The sequence below is a fragment of the Schistocerca americana genome, chromosome 9 (assembly GCF_021461395.2).
Source record: "Schistocerca americana isolate TAMUIC-IGC-003095 chromosome 9, iqSchAmer2.1, whole genome shotgun sequence".
NCBI lineage: Eukaryota > Metazoa > Arthropoda > Insecta > Orthoptera > Acrididae > Schistocerca > Schistocerca americana.
In genome coordinates, this window is record NC_060127.1 from 31983785 (window position 1) to 32007334 (window position 23550).

The window sequence follows — 23550 nt, forward strand, 5'->3', positions numbered from 1 at the left end:
TCAGAACGAAGAAGGAAACGACACAAAATCCAAATAAACGAGCCCTCTCCACAGTCTGTGTCCGAATGAGAGATGTGTGCTTGCTCAAGCCTCCCTACTCTAGGCACACACGATTAAGCATGGACACGCTTGGAGGCTTGTACAAGCACGCATAATCGACATTCGGTCAAGTGTCAAGCTGCTTGTGCAAGCCGGATGCTTGCGCTAATTTACCCTACACACCGTCAAGCAAGCTTGCACAAGCACGCTTGCGCAAGCATGATTGTCAAGCATGCAGTAGCGTGTGTGTGTGTGTGGGGGGGGGGGGCTTAGTTATCCTTTATCGAGTTGGGACGTGTGCTTTTTTCTCGCAGGTAACAACCTGCAGTGCGACTGCCGGCTGTCCTGGATGTACACGCTGCGTAACCAGACGGAGAGCAAGCAGGTGCGGAACTCTCTGGAGGAGCTGACGTGCGTACTGCAGGAGGACGTCAAGGGGCCCGCCGAGGGCGGCGAAGACGACGACGACGTCGACGACGAAGACGACGACGGCGAGGAGGGTGAGGGCGGCCGCGGTCGGATGGCCAACGATGTGGGCAGGTCGGTCACGAGTCTTCCTCAGCCTTCCATCGCTTTCATCCCGCGCCTTCTCCTCCATCTGACAGCCATCATATGTGACCTTAACCATCTGATCATAGATATGCAATGTGTTTCGGTAAGAGCTGAGAAAATTTGACAGGACGTAGAGGACGCTCCACTGAACAATTAGGGGTGGGGAACGTAGGGTCGGAGAAGAAATATTAAGGACATAATGGGAATAAAATTACATTATTGTGTACCTGTTTATTTATACGTACATCAGTTAACTGCAAATACCATCATTGGCGCAATGAACGTACCATTTGTACTGTATATTACAAAATGTACTGAAACTGACGGCCACCAACCTCAATGCAAGCAAGACAACGGAGAAGAAGATTCTGGCACACCCTGAGAAATGTCCCTGGTGTGTTTCGAATCATATTACAGACAGCTACAATTCTGGCAACTAGTTCCATCTCCGTATCCACTGGGGTCTCATATACAAAGTGCTTAAGATATCCCCACAGGAAATAATCAAGGGGATTCAGGTCAGGTGACCTCGCAGGCCATGGAGCAGGACCTACCCTTCCAATCCAGCCACGAGGAAATGCTGTCCCGCCACTGCTTCGTCGTATTGTACTGTACGTCTCTGAATAGCACTGAGTAATGAATGGGTCTATCATTGATTCACAGCACGTTCTGTCGTGGGAAAATGTAAATACGATACAACAGGGCCACATTTGGACAAGTAGAGTAAACAAAACCTGCATCATGAATTGCTGGTAATCAGGCTCGTACTCCTTGCTTCCTTGCGGGGAATAATGTACATCTAAATAAGCAGCACAGTACATATAAACTTGTTCGCATTTTAGTTTTAAATAAGCTGGAAAACAGTAATGCTAGAGAAAGCCGTACACAGGTTTACTTCCGTACCTACTTAAGCTAGCTTCTACAGCCCCAGGTTGACCATTCTCCATGCCCTGTTACAGTTTTGCACGCTCTTACGGAAACACCCTGTATAAATAAGCTAAAAATGTAGTAGCGTAGGATATGATTATATCTGTAATTCTAGTGTACTGGCAGTTTGTGCTCTGTATTGAGATAGACCTATATTGTAAATGCTTATGGATGTTAAACATCCCGGCGCATTAAAACTGTCTGTCGGATAGAGACTCGAACTCTGGACCTTTGCCTTTTCCAGGCTGTGGCTAAGCCATGTCTCCGCAATATCCTTTCTTCCAGGACTACCAGTGGTGCAAGGTTTGCAGAGGAGCTTCTGTGAAATTTTGAAGGTAGGCGACGAGGTATTGGCGAATTTAAAGCTGTGAGATCGGGTGGATGTTTTGAAGTGCCCTCTGTATTCTACTAACTTGGCGCCTTCAGATTATCACGTCTTCACCTCCCTGAGAGAACACATGAGTGGAATTAAATTTTCACCCGACCATCTGTTGCAGAAACAGTTCCGAAGTGGAGGGAAGCATTTGCAGTGAGAGTTCTTTCAGGAGGGCATAAAGAAGCTTGTGACATGGCTCACCATATGCACAGAAAATGATGGCGATTATATCGAAAAACAGTCTACAAGTTTATTAACAATATCCTGTAATATTTTTCAAATAAACTTTTGCTAAAAATAAGAAAATCTGCTATCTCAATTTCTTAACATGCCTCGTGCAGAACTGAAAAATATCTATCGGTCTAAGGGGAAACACCCATAAGTCCAGAATGAAATTTTCACTCTGCAGCGGAGTGTGCGCTGATACGAAACTTCGTGCTGGCAGCTTAAAACTGTGTGACGAACCAAGACTCCAACAATGGAACTTTGCTTTCTGTGGGCAAGTGTCCTACCATCTGACCTACTCAAGCACAACTCACGACCCGTTCTCATAGCTTTAATTCCGCCAGTACCTCGTCTTCCACCTTCCAAACTTCACAGAAGCTCTCCTGCGAAACTTGCAGAACTAGCACTCCTGGAAGATAGGATATTGTGGAGACATGGCTTAGCCACAGCCTGGGGAAGACAACAGTCACGAGTTCGAGCCCCGATGTCTGTAACAGGACATGGAGAAGGCTCCACTGAACTATTTGATGTAGGAAATCTGCGGTCGTAGAAGCTAGCTTAGGGAGGTACGGAAGTAAACTTGTGCACCGCTTTGTGTAGCATTATTGTTTTCCAGCTTATTTACAACTGAAATGCATACAAGTTTATATGTACTGTGCTGCTTATTTACATGTACGTTATTCCCTGCAAGAAAGCAAGAAGAACGAGCCGGATTAACAGTACGTCATGACGCAGGTATTGTTTTCTCTTCTTGTCCAAGAGCGCCCTGGTTGGTAAGGCTGTGTGAGGACGGGTGTTGTCGAACAACAAGCACACTCCTCTCGCCAAAATTCCCCTCCTTATGTTTTGAAAGCGCCCTTAGAGTTTTGTTAGGGCTTTACAATATAGCTATGCATTGATGGTCTGCCCTAGAGGTAGATATTCGACCAAAGTGATGTCGCTTCCGTCCTAAAACACCGAAGACAAGGTTTTTTTATGTCCAGAATTGTGGTTCTGAATTTTTTGGTAAATGTGGAACTGGTGTGACTCCAATGGGATGACTGCATATATGTCACAGGCGAGTCATCTGGAAAACTGAAACACTGCCTGAAGATTGGAGAACTGCAATAATTTGTCCCATACAAAAGAAAGGAAACAGAATGTAATGTCGAAATTACAGAGGGATCAGTTTGCTGAACATAACATACAAAATCCAGTAAATGGTCGTTCTGGAAAAACTTAAACCTTACGCAGAAAACATTATTCAAGAATACCAGGCTGGATTTCGAACAAACAGTTCCACAACTTGTAATTTATTTACTATACGACAGATTCTTCATAAATACTGGGAATTTAACAAAAACATCCACTGTCTCTTCATTTACTTCCAGCGAGCCTATGACAGCGTCCACAGAAGTCGCCTTTACAATGTTACGAGAATTTAGTATACCCAGTAAAATCATTAGGATGATACAACTGTTCATGGATGGAGACGCTCTTTCATGTGTCGTCTTCAACCTGGCATTATATGAAGTGGTTCGAGAGAGTAATTTACATCGACAGGGTGGTCCATTGATCGTGACCGAGCTAAAAATGTAACGAAATTAGCGTCAAACGAAGAAGCCTCAAAAAACGAAACTTGTCTAACTTGAAGGGGGAAACCAGATGGCGCTATGGTTGGCCCGCTAGATAGCGCTGCCACAGGTCAAACGGATATTAACTGCGTTTCTTTTTTTTTTTAATAGGGACCCCCATTTTTATTACATATTCGTGTAGTACGTAAAGAAGTATGAATCTTTTAGTTGGACCACTTTTTCGCTTTGTGATAGATGACACTGTAATAGTCACAAACATATGGCTCACAATTTTAGACGAACAGTTGGTAACAGGTAGGTTTTTTAAATTAAACTACAGAACGACGTACGTTTGAACATTTTATTTCGGTTGTTCCAATGTGATACATGTACCTTTGTGAACATATCATTTCTGAGAATAGCGTGATGACCTGTAAATACCACATTAATGCAATAAATGCTTAAAATGATGTCCGTCAACCTCAGTGCATTTGGCAATATAGGTAACGACATTCCTCTCAACAGCGAGTAGTTCGCCTTCCGTAATGTTCGCACATGCATTGACAATGTGCTGACGCATGTTGTCAGGCGTTGTCGGTGGATCACGATAGCAAATATCCTTCAACTTTCCCCACAGAAAGAAATCCGGGGACGTCAGATCCGGTGAACGTGCGGCCCATGGTATGGTGCTTCGACGACCAATCCACCAGTCATGGAATATACTATTCAATCCCGCTTTAACTGCACGCGAGCTATGTGCCGGATATCAATCATGTTGGAAGTACATCGCCATTCTGTCATGCAGTGAAACATCTTGTAGTAACATCGGTAGAGCATTACGTAGGAAATCAGCATACATTGCACCATTTAGATTGCCATCAATAAAATGGGGGGGTAGGGCAAATATCCTTTCTCCCATAATGCCGCACCATACATTAACCCGCCAAGGTCGCTGATGTTCCACTTGCCGCAGCCATCGTGAATTTTCCGTTGCCCAATAGTGCATATTATGCCGCTTTACGTTACCGCTGTTGGTGAATGACGCTTCGTCGCTAAATAGAACGCGTGCAAAAAATCTGTCATCGTCCCGTAATTTCTCTTGTGCTAAGTGGCAGAACTGTACACGACGTTCAAAGTCGTCGCCATGCCATTCCTGGTGCATAGAAATACGGTACGGGTGCAATCGATGTTGATGTAGCATTCTCAACATCGACGTTTTTGAGATTCCCGATTCTCGCGCAATTTGTCTGCCACTTGGGCATCATCCTTTGTTGCAGGTCGTGGTTGACGTTTCACATGTGGCTTAACACCTCCTGTTTCCTTGAATAACGTAACTATCCGGCGAACGGTCCGGACACTTGGATGATGTCGTCCAGGATACCGAGGAGCATACATAGCACACGCCCGTTGGGCACTTTGATCACAATAGCCATACATCAACACGATATCGGCCTTTTCCGCAATTGGTAAACGGTCCATTTTAACACAGGTAATGTAATGTATCACGAAGCAAATACCATCCGCACAGGCGGAATGTTACATGATACCACGCACCTATACGTTTGTGACTATTACAGCGCAATCTATCACAAAGCGAAAAAGTGGTCCAACTAAAACAGTCACATTTCTTTACGTACTACACGAATATGTAATAAAAAATTGGGGTTTCTATTTTAAAAAACGCAGTTGATTTCCGTTTGACCTATGTCAGCGCCATCTAGCACGCCAACCATAGCGCCATCTGGTTTCCCCCTTCTAGCTAGACGAGTCTCGGTCTTTGTAGTTTTTACGTTTGACGCTTATTTCGTGAGATATTTGGCCCGTTCACGATCAATGGACCACCCTGTAGGTTCAGTGTGTCAAGCATGCAGTGTGTGAAGCAGACAGGCAGGTTGGTTGCAGACAATCAATTATTCTCCTTCTTATCAACAAGTGGCCCTCACTGGTACCGCGGCAGAACCAACATTCATCATAAAACACAACAGACCTCCACCCTGGCTTCCAATGAGCTCTCGCTTGACACAACTGAAGTCGCAAATAGCAGTGGCTTGGGGGTTGGTGGAATGGACGCTACAGGGCAACTGGCTCACTCTGGTGCCAGCTGCTGCTCAAATGGCTGTTGCAGAACGTTATGATGTTCTAGAGCCATACCGGAACATGACGGTCTTCCCTCCCTTTCGGTAGTGCCACGTGGCCGTCCGGTGCGTGGTCTTCTTGCGACCGTACATTCCTGTGACTACCGCTGTCGGCAGTCCTGTACTGTGGCTGCATTCCTGCCAAGACTTTCTGCAGTATTGCCGAAGGAATATTCAGCTTTCTTAGCCCTATTACACGTTCCTGTCCAATTTCAGTGGAGTGTTGATAATGGCATTCTTGATGAACATGAACTTACCACGTTGAGACCCAAGGGTAACTAACGCTCATGACCGTTGTTGCGTGCATTTAAAGCAAACCTGATTTGCATCCTCACAGTGGCTCTACTAGCGCCATACATACGCGACAGCCGTGAAATCTGAATAAAAGTCATCATACGCCTACGCCTACCAAGTTTCTTTTATGTCACACGACTCCTTCGTGTTGCGATTTTTGGAAATTTTGCTAATTTGTGTTAAGTTCCTATGGGACCGAACTTCTCAGGTCATCGGTCCCTAGGCCTACACATTACTTAACCCAACTTACACTAAGGACAACAGACACATCTAAGTCCGAGGGAGGACGCGAACCTCTGACGGGGGTAGCCGCACGAACCGTGGTATGGCGCCCTAGACTACGCGGCTTGCGATTTTTATTCTACCAGTGTAATTGGAAAATACGTTTCGCATGTGATGCAAGGGTTGCTAGAGGATAGATTACAATAAAACCACGATACTTAAACAATCTTTCTTCCTTCTCGGATTAAGTGAATACAGGGTCACTGAAATTAGGGCCCAAAAAGGTCTAATGAACATAGGCGGCGGTCTATGTCACTTACAATTGAAACTCGGCACTCCACCTAGAAAAAGCAAAGCATGCCCGTACAGTAAGGTCTTCACGCGACTGCAGCAACGTGGAGAAAGGGGACCTTAGTTTAAAAATAGATGTCGTCACTCGCACAACCACCAACACCGACCGTGGTGGCGGTACTGACAGTATCAGGGCGGAGTTGAGAAAGTGGTAACAGCCTGGGAATACAGAAGCCCAACCCGAGCACGGCAGCAGCCATCGTCAACTACTCAACCATATCAACGAATGTGTTTCCCCAAGTTTCATGAGAAGTTACGAAGCGACCCAGTCAGAAACCTGACAATCATACAAGATACACTCATCTTCAGAAGAAGCAGAACACCTTCAGCAACTACGCAGAGTTGAGAAAGTGGTAACAGCCAGGGAATACAGAAGCCCAACCCGAGCACGGCAGCAGCCATCGTCAACTACTCAACCATGTCAACGAGTGTGTTTCCCCAAGTTTCATGAGAAGTTACGAAGTGACCCAGTCAGAAACCTGACAATCATACAAGATACACTCATCTTCAGAAGAAGCAGAACACCTTCAGCAACTACGCAGAGTTGAGAAAGTGGTAACAGCCAGGGAATACAGAAGCCCAACCCGAGCACGGCAGCAGCCATCGTCAACTACTCAACCATATCAACGAGTGTGTTTCCCCAAGTTTCATGAGAAGTTACGAAGTGACCCAGTCAGAAACCTGACAATCATACAAGATACACTCATCTTCAGAAGAAGCAGAACACCTTCAGCAACTACGCAGAGTTGAGAAAGTGGTAACAGCCAGGGAATACAGAAGCCCAACCCGAGAACGGCAGCAGCCATCGTCAACTACTCAACCATGTCAACGAGTGTGTTTCCCCAAGTTTCATGAGAAGTTATGAAGTGACCCAGTCAGAAACCTGACAATCATACAAGATACACTCATCTTCAGAAGAAGCAGAACACCTTCAGCAACTACGCAGAGTTGAGAAAGTGGTAACAGCCAGGGAATACAGAAGCCCAACCCGAGCACGGCAGCAGCCATCGTCAACTACTCAACCATGTCAACGAGTGTGTTTCCCCAAGTTTCATGAGAAATTACGAAGTGACCCAGTCAGAAACCTGACAATCATACAAGATACACTCATATTCACAAGAAGCAGAACACCTTCAGCAACTACGCGGAGTTGAGAAAGTGGTAACAGCCAGGGAATACAGAAGCCCAACCCGAGCACGGCAGCAGCCATCGTCAACTACTCAACCATATCAACGAATGTGTTTCCCCAAGTTTCATGAGAAGTTACGAAGTGACCCAGTCAGAAACCTGACAATCATACAAGATACACTCATCTTCAGAAGAAGCAGAACACCTTCAGCAACTACGCAGAGTTGAGAAAGTGGTAACAGCCAGGGAATACAGAAGCCCAACCCGAGCACGGCAGCAGCCATCGTCAACTACTCAACCATGTCAACGAGTGTGTTTCCCCAAGTTTCATGAGAAGTTACGAAGCGACCCAGTCAGAAACCTGACAATCATACAAGATACACTCATCTTCAGAAGAAGCAGAACACCTTCAGCAACTACGCAGAGTTGAGAAAGTGGTAACAGCCTGGGAATACAGAAGCCCAACCCGAGCACGGCAGCAGCCATCGTCAACTACTCAACCATGTCAACGAGTGTGTTTCCCAAGTTTCATGAGAAGTTACGAAGCGACCCAGTCAGAAACCCGACAATCATACAAGATACACTCATCTTCAGAACAAGCAGAACACCTTCAACAACTACGCAGAGTTGAGAAAGTGGTAACAGCCAGGGAATACAGAAGCCCAACCCGAGCACGGCAGCAGCCATCGTCAACTACTCAACCATGTCAACGAGTGTGTTTCCCCAAGTTTCATGAGAAGTTACGAAGCGACCCAGTCAGAAACCCGACAATCATACAAGATACACTCATCTTCAGAAGAAGCAGAACACCTTCAACAACTACGCAGAGTTGAGAAAGTGGTAACAGCCTGGGAATACAGAAGCCCAACTCGAGCACGGCAGCAGCCATCGTCAACTACTCAACCATGTCAACGAGTGTGTTTCCCCAAGTTTCATGAGAAGTTACGAAGCGACCCAGTCAGAAACCGGACAATCATACAAGATACACTCATCTTCAGAAGAAGCAGAACACCTTCAGCAACTACGCAGAGTTGAGAAAGTGGTAACAGCCAGGGAATACAGAAGCCCAACCCGAGCACGGCAGCAGCCATCGTCAACTACTCAACCATGTCAACGAGTGTGTTTCCCCAAGTTTCATGAGAAGTTACGAAGCGACCCAGTCAGAAACCCGACAATCATACAAGATACACTCATCTTCAGAAGAAGCAGAACACCTTCAACAACTACGCAGAGTTGAGAAAGTGGTAACAGCCTGGGAATACAGAAGCCCAACTCGAGCACGGCAGCAGCCATCGTCAACTACTCAACCATGTCAACGAGTGTGTTTCCCCAAGTTTCATGAGAAGTTACGAAGCGACCCAGTCAGAAACCTGACAATCATACAAGATACACTCATCTTCAGAAGAAGCAGAACACCTTCAGCAACTACGCAGAGTTGAGAAAGTGGTAACAGCCAGGGAATACAGAAGCCCAACCCGAGCACGGCAGCAGCCATCGTCAACTACTCAACCATGTCAACGAGTGTGTTTCCCAAGTTTCATGAGAAGTTACGAAGCGACCCAGTCAGAAACCCGACAATCATACAAGATACACTCATCTTCAGAAGAAGCAGAACACCTTCAACAACTACGCAGAGTTGAGAAAGTGGTAACAGCCAGGGAATACAGAAGCCCAACCCGAGCACGGCAGCAGCCATCGTCAACTACTCAACCATGTCAACGAGTGTGTCTCCCCAAGTTTCATGAGAAGTTACGAAGCGACCCAGTCAGAAACCCGACAATCATACAAGATACACTCATCTTCAGAAGAAGCAGAACACCTTCAGCAACTACGCAGAGTTGAGAAAGTGGTAACAGCCAGGGAATACAGAAGCCCAACCCGAGCACGGCAGCAGCCATCGTCAACTACTCAACCATGTCAACGAGTGTGTTTCCCAAGTTTCATGAGAAGTTACGAAGCGACCCAGTCAGAAACCCGACAATCATACAAGATACACTCATCTTCAGAAGAAGCAGAACACCTTCAACAACTACGCAGAGTTGAGAAAGTGGTAACAGCCAGGGAATACAGAAGCCCAACCCGAGCACGGCAGCAGCCATCGTCAACTACTCAACCATGTCAACGAGTGTGTCTCCCCAAGTTTCATGAGAAGTTACGAAGCGACCCAGTCAGAAACCCGACAATCATACAAGATACACTCATCTTCAGAAGAAGCAGAACACCTTCAACAACTACGCAGAGTTGAGAAAGTGGTAACAGCCAGGGAATACAGAAGCCCAACCCGACCACGGCAGCAGCCATCGTCAACTACTCAACCATGTCAACGAGTGTGTTTCCCCAAGTTTCATGACAAGTTACGAAGCGACCCAGTCAGAAACCTGACAATCATACAAGATACACTCATCATCAGAAGAAGCAGAACACCTTCAACAACTACGCAGAGTTGAGAAAGTGGTAACAGCCAGGGAATACAGAAGCCCAACCCGAGCACGGCAGCAGCCATCGTCAACTACTCAACCATGTCAACGAGTGTGTTTCCCCAAGTTTCATGAGAAGTTACGAAGCGACCCAGTCAGAAACCGGACAATCATACAAGATACACTCATCTTCAGAAGAAGCAGAACACCTTCAACAACTACGCAGAGTTGAGAAAGTGGTAACAGCCAGGGAATACAGAAGCCCAACCCGAGCACGGCAGCAGCCATCGTCAACTACTCAACCATGTCAACGAGTGTGTTTCCCCAAGTTTCATGAGAAGTTACGAAGCGACCCAGTCAGAAACCCGACAATCATACAAGATACACTCATCTTCAGAAGAAGCAGAACACCTTCAACAACTACGCGGAGTTGAGAAAGTGGTAACAGCCAGGGAATACAGAAGCCCAACAGAGCACGGCAGCAGCCATCGTCAACTGCTCAACCATGTCAACGAGTGTGTTTCCCCAAGTTTCATGAGAAGTTACGAAGCGACCCAGTCAGAAACCCGACAATCATACAAGATACACTCATCTTCAGAAGAAGCAGAACACCTTCAACAACTACGCGGAGTTGAGAAAGTGGTAACTGCCTGGGAATACAGAAGCCCAACCCGAGCACTGCAGCAGCCATCGTCAACTACTCAACCATGTCAACGTGTGTGTTTCCCCAAGTTTCATGAGAAGTTACGAAGCGACCCAGTCAGAAACCTGACAATCATACAAGATACACTCATCTTCAGAAGAAGCAGAACACCTTCAGCAACTACGCAGAGTTGAGAAAGTGGTAACAGCCAGGGAATACAGAAGCCCAACCCGAGCACGGCAGCAGCCATCGTCAACTACTCAACCATGTCAACGAGTGTGTTTCCCCAAGTTTCATGAGAAGTTACGAAGCGACCCAGTCAGAAACCCGACAATCATACAAGATACACTCATCTTCAGAAGAAGCAGAACACCTTCAACAACTACGTGGAGTTGAGAAAGTGGTAACAGCCTGGGAATACAGAAGCCCAACCCGAGCACGGCAGCAGCCATCGTCAACTACTCAACCATGTCAACGAGTGTGTTTCCCCAAGTTTCATGAGAAGTTACGAAGCGACCCAGTCATAAACCTGACAATCATACAAGATACACTCATCTTCAGAAGAAGCAGAACACCTTCAGCAACTACGCAGAGTTGAGAAAGTGGTAACAGCCAGGGAATACAGAAGCCCAACCCGAGCACGGCAGCAGCCATCGTCAACTACTCAACCATGTCAACGAGTGTGTTTCCCCAAGTTTCATGAGAAGTTACGAAGCGACCCAGTCAGAAACCCGACAATCATACAAGATACACTCATCTTCAGAAGAAGCAGAACACCTTCAACAACTACGCGGAGTTGAGAAAGTGGTAACAGCCTGGGAATACAGAAGCCCAACCCGAGCACGGCAGCAGCCATCGTCAACTACTCAACCATATCAACGAATGTGTTTCCCCAAGTTTCATGAGAAGTTACGAAGTGACCCAGTCAGAAACCTGACAATCATACAAGATACACTCATCTTCAGAAGAAGCAGAACACCTTCAGCAACTACGCAGAGTTGAGAAAGTGGTAACAGAAAGGGAATACAGAAGCCCAACCCGAGCACGGCAGCAGCCATCGTCAACTACTCAACCATGTCAACGAGTGTGTTTCCCCAAGTTTCATGAGAAGTTACGAAGCGACCCAGTCAGAAACCCGACAATCATACAAGATACACTCATCTTCAGAAGAAGCAGAACACCTTCAACAACTACGCGGAGTTGAGAAAGTGGTAACAGCCAGGGAATACAGAAGCCCAACCCGAGCACGGCAGCAGCCATCGTCAACTACTCAACCATGTCAACGAGTGTGTTTCCCCAAGTTTCATGAGAAGTTACGAAGTGACCCAGTCAGAAACCTGACAATCATACAAGATACACTCATCATCAGAAGAAGCAGAACACCTTCAGCAACTACGCAGAGTTGAGAAAGTGGTAACAGCCAGGGAATACAGAAGCCCAACCCGAGCACGGCAGCAGCCATCGTCAACTACTCAACCATGTCAACGAGTGTGTTTCCCCAAGTTTCATGAGAAGTTACGAAGCGACCCAGTCAGAAACCCGACAATCATACAAGATACACTCATCTTCAGAAGAAGCAGAACACCTTCAACAACTACGCGGAGTTGAGAAAGTGGTAACAGCCAGGGAATACAGAAGCCCAACCCGAGCACGGCAGCAGCCATCGTCAACTACTCAACTATGTCAACGAGTGTGTTTCCCCAAGTTTCATGAGAAGTTACGAAGCGACCCAGTCAGAAACCCGACAATCATACAAGATACACTCATCTTCAGAAGAAGCAGAACACCTTCAGCAACTACGCAGAGTTGAGAAAGTGGTAACAGCCAGGGAATACAGAAGCCCAACCCGACCATGGCACCAGCCATCGTCAACTACTCAACCATATCAACGAGTGTGTTTCCCAAAGTTTCATGAGAAGTTACGAAGCGACCCAGTCAGAAACCCAACAATCATACAAGATACACTCATCTTCAGAAGAAGCAGAACACCTTCAACAACTACGCGGAGTTGAGAAAGTGGTAACAGCCAGGGAATACAGAAGCCCAACCCGAGCACGGCAGCAGCCATCGTCAACTACCCAACCATGTCAACGAGTGTGTTTCCCCAAGTTTCATGAGAAGTTACGAAGCGACCCAGTCAGAAACCCGACAATCATACAAGATACACTCATCTTCAGAAGAAGCAGAACACCTTCAACAACTACGCGGAGTTGAGAAAGTGGTAACAGCCAGGGAATACAGAAGCCCAACCCGAGCACGGCAGCAGCCATCCTCAACTACTCAACCATGTCAACGAGTGTGTTTCCCCAAGTTTCATGAGAAGTTACGAAGCGACCCAGTCAGAAACCTGACAATCATACAAGATACACTCATCTTCAGAAGAAGCAGAACACCTTCAGCAACTACGCAGAGTTGAGAAAGTGGTAACAGCCAGGGAATACAGAAGCCCAACCCGAGCACGGCAGCAGCCATCGTCAACTACTCAACCATGTCAACGAGTGTGTTTCCCCAAGGTTCATGAGAAGTTACGAAGCGACCCAGTCAGAAACCCGACAATCATACAAGATAAACTCATCTTCAGAAGAAGCAGAACACCTTCAACAACTACGCAGAGTTGAGAAAGTGGTAACAGCCTGGGAATACAGAAGCCCAACCCGAGCACGGCAGCAGCCATCGTCAACTACTCAACCATATCAACGAATGTGTTTCCCCAAGTTTCATGAGAAGTTACGAAGTGACCCAGTCAGAAACCTGACAATCATACAAGATACACTCATCTTCAGAAGAAGCAGAACACCTTCAGCAACTACGCAGAGTTGGGAAAGTGGTAACAGCCAGGGAATACAGAAGCCCAACCCGAGCACGGCAGCAGCCATCGTCAACTACTCAACCATGTCAACGAGTGTGTTTCCCCAAGTTTCATGAGAAGTTACGAAGCGACCCAGTCAGAAACCTGACAATCATACAAGATACACTCATCTTCAGAAGAAGCAGAACACCTTCAGCAACTACGCAGAGTTGAGAAAGTGGTAACAGCCAGGGAATACAGAAGCCCAACCCGAGCACGGCAGCAGCCATCGTCAACTACTCAACCATGTCAACGAGTGTGTTTCCCCAAGTTTCATGAGAAGTTACGAAGCGACCCAGTCAGAAACCCGACAATCATACAAGATAAACTCATCTTCAGAAGAAGCAGAACACCTTCAACAACTACGCAGAGTTGAGAAAGTGGTAACAGCCTGGGAATACAGAAGCCCAACCCGAGCACGGCAGCAGCCATCGTCAACTACTCAACCATGTCAACGAGTGTGTTTACCCAAGTTTCATGAGAAGTTACGAAGCGACCCAGTCAGAAACCCGACAATCATACAAGATACACTCATCTTCAGAAGAAGCAGAACACCTTCAACAACTACGCGGAGTTGAGAAAGTGGTAACAGCCAGGGAATACAGAAGCCTAACCCGAGCACGGCAGCAGCCATCGTCAACTACTCAACCATGTCAACGAGTGTGCTTCCCCAAGTTTCATGAGAAGTTACGAAGCGACCCAGTCAGAAACCTGACAATCATACAAGATACACTCATCTTCAGAAGAAGCAGAACACCTTCAGCAACTACGCAGAGTTGAGAAAGTGGTAACAGCCAGGGAATACAGAAGCCCAACCCGAGCACGGCAGCAGCCATCGTCAACTACTCAACCATGTCAACGAGTGTGTTTCCCCAAGTTTCATGAGAAGTTACGAAGCGACCCAGTCAGAAACCCGACAATCATACAAGATACACTCATCTTCAGAAGAAGCAGAACACCTTCAACAACTACGCGGAGTTGAGAAAGTGGTAACAGCCAGGGAATACAGAAGCCCAACCCGAGCACGGCAGCAGCCATCGTCAACTACTCAACCATGTCAACGAGTGTGTTTCCCCAAGTTTCATGAGAAGTTACGAAGCGACCCAGTCAGAAACCCGACAATCATACAAGATACACTCATCTTCAGAAGAAGCAGAACACCTTCAGCAACTACGCAGAGTTGAGAAAGTGGTAACAGCCAGGGAATACAGAAGCCCAACCCGACCACGGCAGCAGCCATCGTCAACTACTCAACCATATCAACAAGTGTGTTTCCCCAAGTTTCATGAGAAGTTACGAAGTGACCCAGTCAGAAACCCGACAATCACACAAGATACACTCATCTTCAGAAGAAGCAGAACACCTTCAACAACTACGCGGAGTTGAGAAAGTGGTAACAGCCAGGGAATACATAAGCCCAACCCGAGCACGACAGCAGCCATCGTCAACTACTCAACCATATCAAAGAGTGTGTTTCCCCAAGTTTCATGAGAAGTTACGAAGTGACCCTGTCAGAAACCCAACAATCATACAAGATACACTCATCTTCAGAAGAAGCAGAACACCTTCAACAACTACGCGGAGTTGAGAAAGTGGTAACAGCCAGGGAATACAGAAGCCCAACCCGAGCACAGCAGCAGCCATCGTCAACTACTCAACCATATCAAAGAGTGTGTTTCCCCAAGTTTCATGAGAAGTTACGAAGTGACCCTGTCAGAAACCCAACAATCATACAAGATACACTCATCTTCAGAAGAAGCAGAACACCTTCAACAACTACGCGGAGTTGAGAAAGTGGTAACAGCCAGGGAATACAGAAGCCCAACCCGAGCACGGCAGCAGCCATCGTCAACTACTCAACCATATCAAAGAGTGTGTTTCCCCAAGTTTCATGAGAAGTTACGAAGTGACCCTGTCAGAAACTCAACAATCATACATGATACACTCATCTTCAGAAGTAGCAGAACACCTTCAACAACTACGCGGAGTTGAGAAAGTGGTAACAGCCAGGGAATACAGAAGCCCAACCCAAGCACGGCAGCAGCCATCGTCAACTACTCAACCATATCAAAGAGTGTGTTTCCCCAAGTTTCATGAGAAGTTACGAAGTGACCCTATCAGAAACCCAACAATCATACAAGATACACTCATCTTCAGAAGAAGCAGAACACCTTCAACAACTACGCGGAGTTGAGAAAGTGGTAACAGCCAGGGAATACAGAAGCCCAACCCGAGCACGGCAGCAGCCATCGTCAACTACTCAACCATATCAAAGAGTGTGTTTCCCCAAGTTTCATGAGAAGTTACGAAGTGACCCTGTCAGAAACCCAACAATCATACAAGATACACTCATCTTCAGAAGAAGCAGAACACCTTCAACAACTACGCGGAGTTGAGAAAGTGGTAACAGCCAGGGAATACAGAAGCCCAACCCGAGCACAGCAGCAGCCATCGTCAACTACTCAACCATATCAAAGAGTGTGTTTCCCCAAGTTTCATGAGAAGTTACAAAGTGACCCTGTCAGAAACCCAACAATCATACAAGATACACTCATCTTCAGAAGAAGCAGAACACCTTCAACAACTACGCGGAGTTGAGAAAGTGGTAACAGCCAGGGAATACAGAAGCTCAACCCGAGCACGGCAGCAGCCATCGTCAACTACTCAACCATATCAAAGAGTGTGTTTCCCCAAGTTTCATGAGAAGTTACGAAGTGACCCTGTCAGAAACCTGACAATCATACAAGATACACTCATCTTGAGAAGAAGCAGAACACCTTCAACAACTACAGGACATGTACATTGAAATGATTTGCAGTAATGGTTAGCGTATCAGTCACTTCTGTTCTAGGCGGTACAGTCTGGAACCGCGCGACCGCTACGTTTAAATCCTCCCTCAGGCATGGATTTGTGTGATGTCCTTAGGTTAGTTAGGTTTAAGTAGTTCTAAGTTCTATGGGACTGATGACCTCAGTTGTTAAGTCCTATGGTGCTCAGAGCCATTTGAACCATCACTTCTCTTCAGCATATTCCTGTTGTCTAGTGGGCACAGGGTCCGCCTCGTGCCTTGATAACTTGCTCTGTGCATGGTGGCATCGATGCGTATAAGGCGTGAATGGCGTCCTGTGATATAGCCACGCATGGTGCATTCGCTTGGTTCCTAACTAGTAACTTCATCTGTGGTATGTACGTATGTATTCAACTGGGGACCCTCAAACAACGGAGAGGCTTCGTCCCTCTGTAGCCGAAAGTGGTTCACAACCTCACAACAGGCCACAGCATTCTACTCATCCCCACCATCACCTCACAACGAGCCCAGGGTTATTGTGAGGTTCCACCCCCACTGGACCTCTTCCTCCCCCCCCCCCCCCCTCCCAGGAAAGTTTAGTACCTGACTAGTGTAACCCCAAATGTTTTCGTGGTAGAATAATAGAATAATGATGGTGTGCACGTACACTGAAATGGTGTTTGGGTGTTTGGGCAGCAATCGCAGACACAGTGTAACTGAGGCAGAATAAGGCGAACCAGCCCGCATTCGCTGAGGTAGATGGGAAACCGCCTTAAAAACCATCCTCAGGCTAGCCGGCACACCGTACCTCGACACTAATCCTCCGGGCGGTTTCATGCCACGGACCGGCACGCCTTCCCGCTCGGGAGACAGCGATTTAGACCGCGCGGCTAGCCGGGCGGGCTCATCTGTGGTGAATCTGTCGTTTCACCATATCCCACACATTTTCGATCTCTTGATGCAATAATTTACCAACAGCCGTATGTATTGTAGAAATTTATTTTATGAACATCTTATGTGCTACCAGTTTCGGCATTACACTGATGCCATCTTCAGGACCCACACGTCATAATCGTAAAATCACTATACACGGAAGGAGCCATATAACTGGATCCGTGAATCAAATAGTTATGCAACAGACGTTAGCGACACCTCGCTGCAGTCCGCAACGGCTAATGGGAGGCGCTCCTAAACACCACACATGCCCTCTCAGGATCAACCGCGATCTGAGGACTATACCACAATTTCTTTTTTGAGTTCTTCTCATCCTTTGTGTAGCCATTTTGCCTTGGCTTTCCTGCCCTTCCTGTTCATCTCGCTCCTAAGCGATTTGTGTAGCCGTATAGAAGATAAATGAACGATCCTTTTATGCGCAGGTTTGGCAGCGTCCAAGGCCAGCAGCAGCACCTGCGCCACGGCGCCGAACACCGGCGACACCCGCAGCCCCTGCCGGCCCAGGAGCTCCCGCTGGACTACGTGGCGGAGGACGTGGCGGCCGACATGGAGGACGGCGTGGCCAACAACCACAGCGCCCCGGTGCTCCGCCACCTGCTGCAGATACCGGTGGAGCGCCTGCCCTGTCCGGAGGCCGTATCCAGGCACCACGGCGGCGACCACGTCGCGGGGGCCGAGCTGTCGGCGGACATGTCGCAGCGGCAGCGCCTACCCGGGGGCGAGCTGGCGCCGGGGGCGGAGGACGCCGCAGACGGGCCCTCTGCCGGGGGGCGGCCGGCCGCGGTGGCGGCAGCGGCCCTCCTCTTCCCCGCCCTGGTGCTCGCCGCTTCACTGCCCGTCGCGTGATCTGCAGCAGCCCCTCACCCACTCCACTGAGTCCGCCGCGCTCCGTACGGGATCCTCGAGTGACACGGACTGGCGGCAAACGGACAGTCCCACGACAGGACAGTCAGAGGTTTCCCCGGGGGCACGTCTTGTATTTCTACATGCACTCGGCAGGTGCTACGATGAATCGATACAAAAATCTCTCTATACTGTATTTCTTAGACGCAGCCTTCTCCTGTTCGAGATCGCCGTTTGCTCGGAAGCGACTGAAGCATTTCTTCAATTGAACGCTCCTCTCCTCTTCTCTGTATAGACGTTTTAAAACCCATAAATGTGGCCGATAACTGTGCTACAAATAGAATAATATAATACATACAATTTGATCGACTCCATCATTACAAACGGAACCTGTATACAACAATTATATTAAAATACAGTATTGCTGACAAGATACAGGCATCACTGAAGCATTCAGTACGTGTCGTTATGGAAATTACGTTACACACGATGATGTTTGGTCTACGATGGACATGATGCACACATTTATCAATAATTTCTGATGAGCAAGTGAAATATTTCTGAAGCTGTCCTCTTGTTTTTCTTGTTAAAATATGTTTTTCTTTGCTTTGCCTAGGTATAGTTAACAGAAATGGAAAAACTGAGGAACATATTAGACTTAATCTGGTCAAGTACACACAAGCACAGCGCTTGTTTTCAAGATCGCATAATGAAATACAATACTGCCACCAACACTATTTCCAGTCCAGAAGCTTCAATGAAGCATTCAATATTTGTCCAGCAAGGGTATTAAATCCTGCATCACGATGTTTCGTCTACAGTCGACTGCGTGGTGTTACAAACACAGTAAGTATTTAGAAGGAAGTGTATATTTTATTAAGTTCCTTACATTTGATTGACAGCAGTGTCAAGGGCAGAACTCTATATAACAGACAACACTTGATTAACCACACCTGTACAGCACAATAGAATGAAATACAATACTGCTATCAATACTGTTGGCAGGAGACAATTATCTCTGATGCATCAAATTCTTGTCCAATAATATAATTAAATTACACGCCGAGATTTATTCTCTGCAGTCGATATCATGGAGAAATTTGTCGATAAACAATACATTTTCGAAAGCATGTGTAATATTTCTCAAATTCGCCTTTTCTCTAAAAAAAAGGTATTTCATTTCACTGTAGCTAGAAACGGTCAGCAGTAATGGAAAGAACTAAATACTATACTAGACAAAATTTGAACAACATGTATGAACATTGCATGGAACGCCATACTTTCGATATACCCATTACAATGATAAAATTCCAACAGATCTTAAGATCCAATATTTATGCAATACAGTCACTTAGTTACACCCTGATATGTTTTGTCTGCAGCCTACAGGACCCAAGTGTTTGTAGACAAACACTAAACATTACATTGTAAATCAGCATAAATGCAGAACATGAGCTTGATGTCTGATATTATTTGTAATTTAACCATAATCTCTACCAGTCTGAAATATTAAATGATTAAAAACCTTTTTAGCGAGCATTTTCCAATCGAAATAATTTCAGGTGTTAATGTAATAACGATTCGAAAGTTGAAAGAAACTTTATCAATTTTAAATTTTAATGTGAATACATCTTTACAAGTGTTTATCACTGACTTGCATACCATACCAGACAATTTGGATGCATGCCTGTAACCAAATATTAACATATGACAACAATAATGAAGCCGCTGGTAACGGTGGTGTGGCGAAAAGAGATGATATTGTACAATAAATTCAAATAACTGAAGCTGATATAAGCATTCAGACTATTGACCTGAACATGAGTGAATCAAATCAATTAAACTGCAGTGATCATACCACTGTATTTATGTATACTGAATATAAAATATTTATCACATAGTATTCCTGTGAGTTCTAGATAACTGTCTTTTTATGTTATCTTGGATCACAAAGTTCTCAATCTCTTTTTTTATTACTTATGAGAGAGATCACAGCAAAATGGTCTTCATCTAAATAAAACTATTCTCTGTACCTTTCGTTTGGCTGAGTAACCATTACACACTACAATTTCTCTCCACTTCGTTGTATGAACAGGATTCATAGCTACACCACTATCTCTTGGCAAGTATGCTATCCATCCCTAAAGCTGGAGGCTTGCTTTCAGTTGAATCCTTGCTTTCTTCCAAGAAGAAGGACCACAGAACAAACGAATTTACCGAAAATTCTATTCATCGAATCAAACACATGGAGAAGAGACATGCGAGTTTAATGTAGTATCTGAAATAAGTTCATTTCAGACCCTAGAAGTTACTGTCCCTCTCCTATAGGATGACATTTTAAAACTAGTTTTGTCTCTACCATTCCTGTTCTCCACTAAACACTGAAATTTTACTGTAGTGAAATCCTGTGGACAGAACAACAAGTTTATTACTTTTTCTCCAACATCAGCACATTCATGATACTAGTAACAAATTAAAAATACAGTAGAATATGTTAATGAAATTTAAGATTTTAGAAATTCTATCCATGAAGAGAATCTACTTCACTAATTTGTATCATACCACGTCCACTGTTCCTAAAGACTTTTGTTGTTTCAAAATATCAATGCGAGTTGTTCAATCATTTAGATAATATCAGAAGACCAAACTACATTCACGCTCTCTAAAAAGATCAGCTGCAAAGAACTCTACATTGGCGTAATAGCTTTCAAATTCACAGAGTAAAAGTTTATGTTGACTTTAAAGTGTGAAAAAACGGGAACTGCCCTCGCTTAAAATACGTCATTTTTCTTCTGTGCCATATTTTTCAAACTGCTTTGTTTAGGCGCTGTAGAAAAGCACCGCTGTTGCAAAACGCATCCAGCCCTGCATAATCCATTAGAAGATTAAAATAATAAGGAATTAATTGGAGACTGCAGTAAGTTCTTGTAGAATAATATAACACCTGACAAAACTTGATTAACATCAAATTAAAGAAGAAATGACTACATATTTTTTTACCAATCAGATACATCCACTAGAAAATTTCGTGGAAGTAACTTGGAATATGAGAATGTTTAAATATAATACTCATATTATGCTTGTAAATCTATGATGTTATTTGATAAACCAAGGGCTTTGACTCAGTTTCATTAAATAATTTCATATAATTTCTTCTTTTCATCCAGGCACATTGATGAATCATCTTACTGAGTTACATAATTTATATTTATTAATGTCTATTTAAACCAGCAGATTCAGAGTCTTGAGAGCTTTCCTGTTAATTATGAGATTTCCTGAAAAAGATGCTAATGATTGACACAGTTACATATACTTAAATTTGCTAGGTTTCATTAAATTTAAATTTAGAACAGTGGTTCCTTTTTAAACGCTTCAACTGCCCTTTGCATAAAAGACCTCAGAAGGACTTTGGAACTTAAACACTTACTCAAACATAGTAAAGGTTAAAAGAAAGCAGTGAAATTACCTCTGTAGTCTGGACTGCATTCATGGAGCTTTTACAAACATTGATGACGCTACATACAACACCAAAACCATAAATACTGATGCTTTGAATATAACTCAGTACAGCAAACAAAAATGTTTGGACCATACAGCATAACTAAGATTGAAGACACAATTTTTACTTGTGACTATCATAATATGTTATGTTACTGGACTTTTTGAAATTCTTCCATATCTTTTGCTTTTGTAGTTCAGCGAGAAATAAACTTTGTAGCTTGGTCATTGTTGTAACTATTGAGAATGAGGCAGTTCTGGTACTCGATGTACAGTATTCCAAGGATTACCAAATTTTGTTTTTTTTCCCTCCATTATCTACACACATGAGTCACATATCTTACTAAAGGTAAAAAGAAGCATTCAAGAGAGAATCCAGAAGGAAGAATGAGAACGTGGGAAAGGAGATGGTGTTAATTTTGTGACACTACTTTTGCGGACCATCTTCTTTTGGTTAGTTACCAAGTTATGATGCCAAAGTCATTGTGAAACAAAATGTAAATAGTTGCTGAAGCGTTGGCGCACAGCATGGCTCTGTAATACTTGTAAAAATGAGTGGGGGAAGATAATGTTTGTGACTGTTATCTCTTTAAGAAATATTAGGTGTATATTATTCATAAGCTTGAAGACTTATTTTAAAATTAATGTTATGTAATATAGAGCTCGGATATTATTTTGAAATTTATCTGAGTGTGTGGTGTGCTTTGAAATTAAAGAGTGTTAAAAGACTGTAACAATCACACAATCTTTAAGAATTCTCTAAGTGTAAGTTATCAATGTAATTAATAATAGATCTTATTGTAAAACAAGATAGTGACATCGCAGTTAACTTCAAATGTTTTGAAAGCCCCTGATTTAATTGTTGTTCATAAATTAAAGTATCATATCTCCTTTCAGATCGAATGTATTTCATCCATAACCACATGAGATGAATCATGTCAAAGAAGTTAAAAAGAAAAACATGTTTATTTTTCATCTGTAATGTGCTTTTGTTTATTAGCATGGATGAATGGTTTTCATGGGAATTCATTTCTAGTTGCTTTTGAAGTTAAGTTCGATGTACATTCACAACACTACTATTTTCAGACAGCTTTATCTAACAAAAGCAACACAATCACAGTCTGTTTTTTAACACATTCGGCTTTGTAACGGTTTTTCACTGTACCAGAATTACTGCTTCTCTCTTATATTGCAGATGTCAAAAGTGTTATGTAAAAAGATGTTAATAAATTCTTTGTAAGTCGATTTTTATTTAATAAAATTTTCAATGTCCAGAATGCTCTGTTATAGACTTTAATTTTCCTCACTATAATCGCACAGTCTTTCTATGATAATCGCTCATACAAGAGCAGGGGAATGATGTTTTAGTCATTGTTCTTTGCGACAGTGCAATGTGGTAATATCAAGACATATAATGGTTATTACCACCAGCCTGCAATGAATTTACAGAGAAAAAGTTGTTTTCTTCAAAGATCGAAATAAAAGAAAAGGACAATTGAATTCAAATATTTTAAGTTTGGCTCAACTGTGCTACTTGAGTATACAAACATGTTTAAAGAGGAAATATGTCATACTGACATGCCACACGGAAAGCATGTGTGAATTTGCACATTCTTCCGTGATGAGTCTTAGTTGTAAATTACTCCGAATTATCTGAGATTGCTTGTTTGCTGTGTATGACATCTTCAAGAACAGTAAGGGAACAGTTTTATCATCAAATTTTTTTTCATAAAAACTGAGGTGCATTCTACAAAACA

At 44.4% G+C, this 23550-nt stretch overlaps 1 protein-coding gene across 3 annotated transcripts in view; it reads left to right on the forward strand.

Annotated features, from left to right (window-relative positions):
* The window catches only part of LOC124551002 (connectin-like), a 750563-nt gene extending 727493 nt beyond the window's left edge, over positions 1-23070 (forward strand). For all 3 annotated transcript variants that reach the window (XM_047125840.1, XM_047125839.1, XM_047125838.1), the window contains 2 exons: positions 354-579; positions 17875-23070. In XM_047125840.1, the coding sequence (XP_046981796.1) occupies positions 354-579; positions 17875-18298 (650 nt within the window). In that variant the 3' untranslated portion in view covers positions 18299-23070. The remainder of the gene's footprint in view (positions 1-353; positions 580-17874) is intronic.
* The last annotated feature ends 480 nt before the right edge of the window (positions 23071-23550 follow it).